This window comes from Elaeis guineensis, chromosome 14 (assembly GCF_000442705.2).
Source record: "Elaeis guineensis isolate ETL-2024a chromosome 14, EG11, whole genome shotgun sequence".
Lineage (NCBI taxonomy): Eukaryota > Viridiplantae > Streptophyta > Magnoliopsida > Arecales > Arecaceae > Elaeis > Elaeis guineensis.
The window spans coordinates 62,237,078-62,240,891 of record NC_026006.2 but is presented as its reverse complement, the minus strand read 5'-3'; the positions used below and the strand labels follow the sequence as shown (position 1 = coordinate 62,240,891).

The 3,814-nt window shown below is 41.8% G+C and overlaps 1 protein-coding gene across 1 annotated transcript; it reads left to right on the top strand.

Moving 5' to 3' along the window:
- The first annotated feature begins 1,455 nt into the window (after positions 1-1,455).
- Positions 1,456-3,408, top strand: LOC105057262 (NAC domain-containing protein 92). Its single transcript, XM_010939816.4, has 3 exons — positions 1,456-1,887; positions 2,027-2,307; positions 2,458-3,408. Exons 1-3 carry the CDS (start codon positions 1,695-1,697, stop codon positions 3,097-3,099), a joined length of 1,116 nt encoding a protein of 371 aa, XP_010938118.3. The 5' UTR covers positions 1,456-1,694; the 3' UTR covers positions 3,100-3,408.
- Positions 3,409-3,814: the final 406 nt, after the last annotated feature.

Sequence of the window (3,814 nt, the reverse complement as noted above, 5' to 3'; positions counted from 1 at the left end):
GCGGTGCTCTCCCGTTACAGCATGGAGTAAGGGGCCCACAGAATGGGCGTCTGTTGTCCGTTCGGAAGAGGTGGCGGTTTTTAACTTCCGTCATAGTATGAATGCACGTGGCGCTTAAGCCGTCACCAACATTCAGCAGCTCGGCTAACCTTCTTTTTCTTTTTTTTCTTAAATGCCCTTTTCAACTTAAAAATAACAGAAAAATATTAAGCTTGTCTATAGCATGGGATTAATATGGTGATAATTTTCATGCATGATATTATTATTTTTAATTGATTAAAAATATCGATAATTTTTTAGGAATTTAGATATGAAAGTAGCTATGGCCGGCCCCTGCGTCAAGCATATTGAAATTATAATAATTTGAATGAAGGAACAGAGGATTTCCTGAGGAGTAACCTTGTTGTGTTGGAGATTAGCCATTTTGGTTTCCTGAGGGGAAAAAAAAAGGATTCGGCATATTGACTAAATGATGACCATACATAGTAATTGATGCAAATATTTCAAGATTTGAGCTGTCAGCTTGGACTGTGAAGTTGGGAGAAATTGTCAATTTTTCAAGGATTAATTTATCTGAATTTTAAAAGCCCTACAAAGATAACCTTTGATTTTCCCTTTGTACTTTTGGTTCTTCATGTTACCACCAGACCTTGTCAAGGTTCCTTACATGCATGAAGGTGGAATAAAAGCGTAAAGAAAATTAATGTGTCACTTGACCTCGCCAAGGTTCTTTACACATGCGGGACGAAGTAAAAGGATAACGACAATTTCTGTGAAGAAAAAGAGAGGATTTGCAATATATTGCACATTTCCATATTACATACAGTATATTAATTTTCATGTACTCATAATTTTCAAAGTTTTGATTAAAGTTATATGCGAGCCAGCTGGGAGCTGGGCTAAGCCAAACCATGAGCATTCACATCTTTGGGCAGCCTTTGTCTGGCATGTGTCATAAAAGGGTAGAGGTCTTGGAGGAGAGAATAATTCCAAACCTTGAACAAAGGCTTGTTATTAGTACATATTAACTGCCACGGATTAGGTTCATGTGCATGTAGTATGTACCAATGAATCCTTCAATCTTATCTCCAACGCCTGCCCTTCCTACCCCACTATTTAAACATAGCAAATTTTGAATGCATTCATACCCCCACAAGATCCCAGCCAGAAACATTGGTCCACACCACGGAAAGCACCTTGCCAGAAAATTACATTTATCAACAGAGAAGTAGACACCTAGAAACTACACCAGGGGAACTGAACCAAATAAAGAGCATAGAGATGGAAAAGATTGGAGAGAGACCAGGACAACGTTAGCATATCATAATGCTGAAAGGAATGGCATTAGCGATAAAAACAATAAGAGTAGCAATAAAGAAATAGACCTCTCTACAGTGAACCTTCTCTGAGAAGTGCCTTCAGCAGCACGGATCTTAGGCCTTGAGGAATCATTCTATTTAAGTGGGTCTCTCTCCTCTGTTCTCTTCTTTCTTAAATCCCCACCTCGAAATCACAGCACTCCTTGTTGTTCCTCCATTCATCTACTTCTCCTCCTTTCCTTGTTTTTTCCATTTTCTTGGGTCTCCAACCCTGTCTATTTCTTTTGTTTGTTGGGATTGGTGAGTGCAAATTGTGTTTCTCATCTGAAATTATATTTTACTCTCCATCTCTAGTTTTCTTTTAGAGGTGCAACCATGGCGGATGCCGCGGTCCTCAACCAGGGGGAGGAGGAGGAGAGTATAGAGCTGCCCCCGGGCTTTAGATTCCACCCCACAGATGAAGAGATCATCACCCACTACCTCTCTCCAAAGGCTCTTAACCGTAGCTTCAGTGCAGCAGCAATAGGGCAGGTGGATTTGAACAAGTGTGAGCCATGGGATCTTCCAAGTAAGCCTCTCTTTTTTTCTTTTGGATCTCTTTTGTTGCTCCACGTTTTCAATTTTTGTTGGTCATGTTTTTTGTTTTGGTTCTTAATTAGTTTCTTGCCTTTTTTTTCTTTTGTTCCTTGTGTTGTTCTCATGTGAAGGCAAGTCCAAGATGGAGGAGAAGGAGCGGTACTTCTTCTGCCAGAGGGACAGGAAGTATCCAACTGGCACAAGGACCAACAGGGCCACAGAAGCTGGCTATTGGAAGGCCACGGGAAAGGACAGAGAGATCTACAGGGGGAGAGGTATCCTGGTTGGCATGAAGAAGACCCTTGTGTTCTATAAGGGGAGAGCTCCCAAGGGAGAGAAGACCAACTGGGTCATGCATGAATATAGACTTGAAGGCAAAGCCCCTAACTCCATCATCCCCATAACAGCCAAGGTACCTTCTATTCTCTCTTCGTTTTTTGTCTTTTTTGACAAGAAGTTTCTTTCTACTGTCTTTATATGATAACTAAATCATAGGGTCTTTTCGACCTTTGGTCCACATCTATATTAGATTGTTTGAGAAATCAGAATTCTATGATTGCAGGATGAATGGGTTGTGTGTAGGATCTTCCATAAGAACATCGGAATCAAGAAAAGCCCGGTGCCAGGACTCGAGAGGATGAGCTCTTTTGGAGATGATTTCCTGGACTCCTCTACATTGCCTCCTCTAATGGATCCCTCTTACTACAGTTCCAATACAAGGCCAACTCCAAGCTACATCAACGAGGGTGGCGAGGGCTTTGAGTTCAAGGGTATACCAACTAGCTCTTCTTCCATGCCTTCCTATTACTCCTCCATGTTGGGCGTGGAGAACCGGCAAGATATGATCAGTAGTCTTCAAGAAAGCTCAGGAAATCGACCTCAGAATTCACTGTTCTACCCCCAAGTCCCTCCTCAGAGCTCTCACTTCTCTCTCGCCGAAGCCGCCAATCTGGGCTACTTGCACCACGATAATGCAATGCTGCGAGCTTTGGCTACCACCAACGCTGCATCATCTGCCATCAGGAGGCCTTGCAAGGTGGAGCAGTACTCGAACCAGTCGATGATCAGCCCATCGCAGGAATCGGGGCCGACCGCCGAGCGGAACACCGAGATTTCCTCCATGGTTTCAAAGCATTATAATGATCTCGACGAGCCTTGCTCCGCTGGATCAGTGATGGACTTCGACAACTTGTGGAAATACTAAAAAAATTTGAGATTGATTCGTGTGTTGGCTCCTTAATTTGTTAGGCTCTTGTTTCTCTCCAAGGCCACTCATGTCTTACTAATTGCAGAAGAGAATTGGCCTTGTGCTTTAGATACCGTCACTGTATATAAACTTCTGATTGTCTAGTATGTATGCAGATTAAAAACTTCTAGCTAGAGAGGAATGAGATGAAGGTGTGAGCACTGATGTAAATTTATTCTTTCGTTGAGTTAGGACTCATAACTCGTGCTATTTTATTGGATTGATTATTGGAATCGTTCTTGTATGGAAAAGTTCTTGGTTCTGCGAGATGTTTTTGTTTTATTTTATCAGATTGATCACTGCAGTTTCTTGGGTTTCGGGTTTATTATATAAATTTAGTTAGTACTTGCACCACATAATTTCTTCCACCGAACTTTTCCAAAGTCTAAAATATGGGTCCTTTTCTGTCAAAAAAACAAAAAAAAAAAAAAAGGGTCCTTTCAAGCTCCTGGCCAATTTATGGATCGCATGGCATGTCCCTTGACACCTATCAAAAAGACCTTAAGCTTCCAGCCCCAACCAAGTCCACAAGCCTCTTTCGATCCTCTTGCTCTTTCATCATCCTATCTTTTGTTAGAAACCTCATCAACTTCCCTTCTTTTCAAGTGGGTGGAGTCTTTCAAATAGAACCACATCATCACCAACCAAGAGGAAGCAAGAAGGAGATGGTTTG

Excerpts from the sequence above, each read along its gene's own strand:
- LOC105057262 (XM_010939816.4), top strand. The coding sequence starts at position 1,695 with ATGGCGGATGCCGCGGTCCTCAACCAGGGGGAGGAGGAGGAGAGTATA. Across the intron at positions 1,888-2,026 it reads TGAGCCATGGGATCTTCCAA|GCAAGTCCAAGATGGAGGAG; the intron begins GTAAGCCTCTCT and ends TCTCATGTGAAG. Across the intron at positions 2,308-2,457 it reads TCATCCCCATAACAGCCAAG|GATGAATGGGTTGTGTGTAG; the intron begins GTACCTTCTATT and ends CTATGATTGCAG.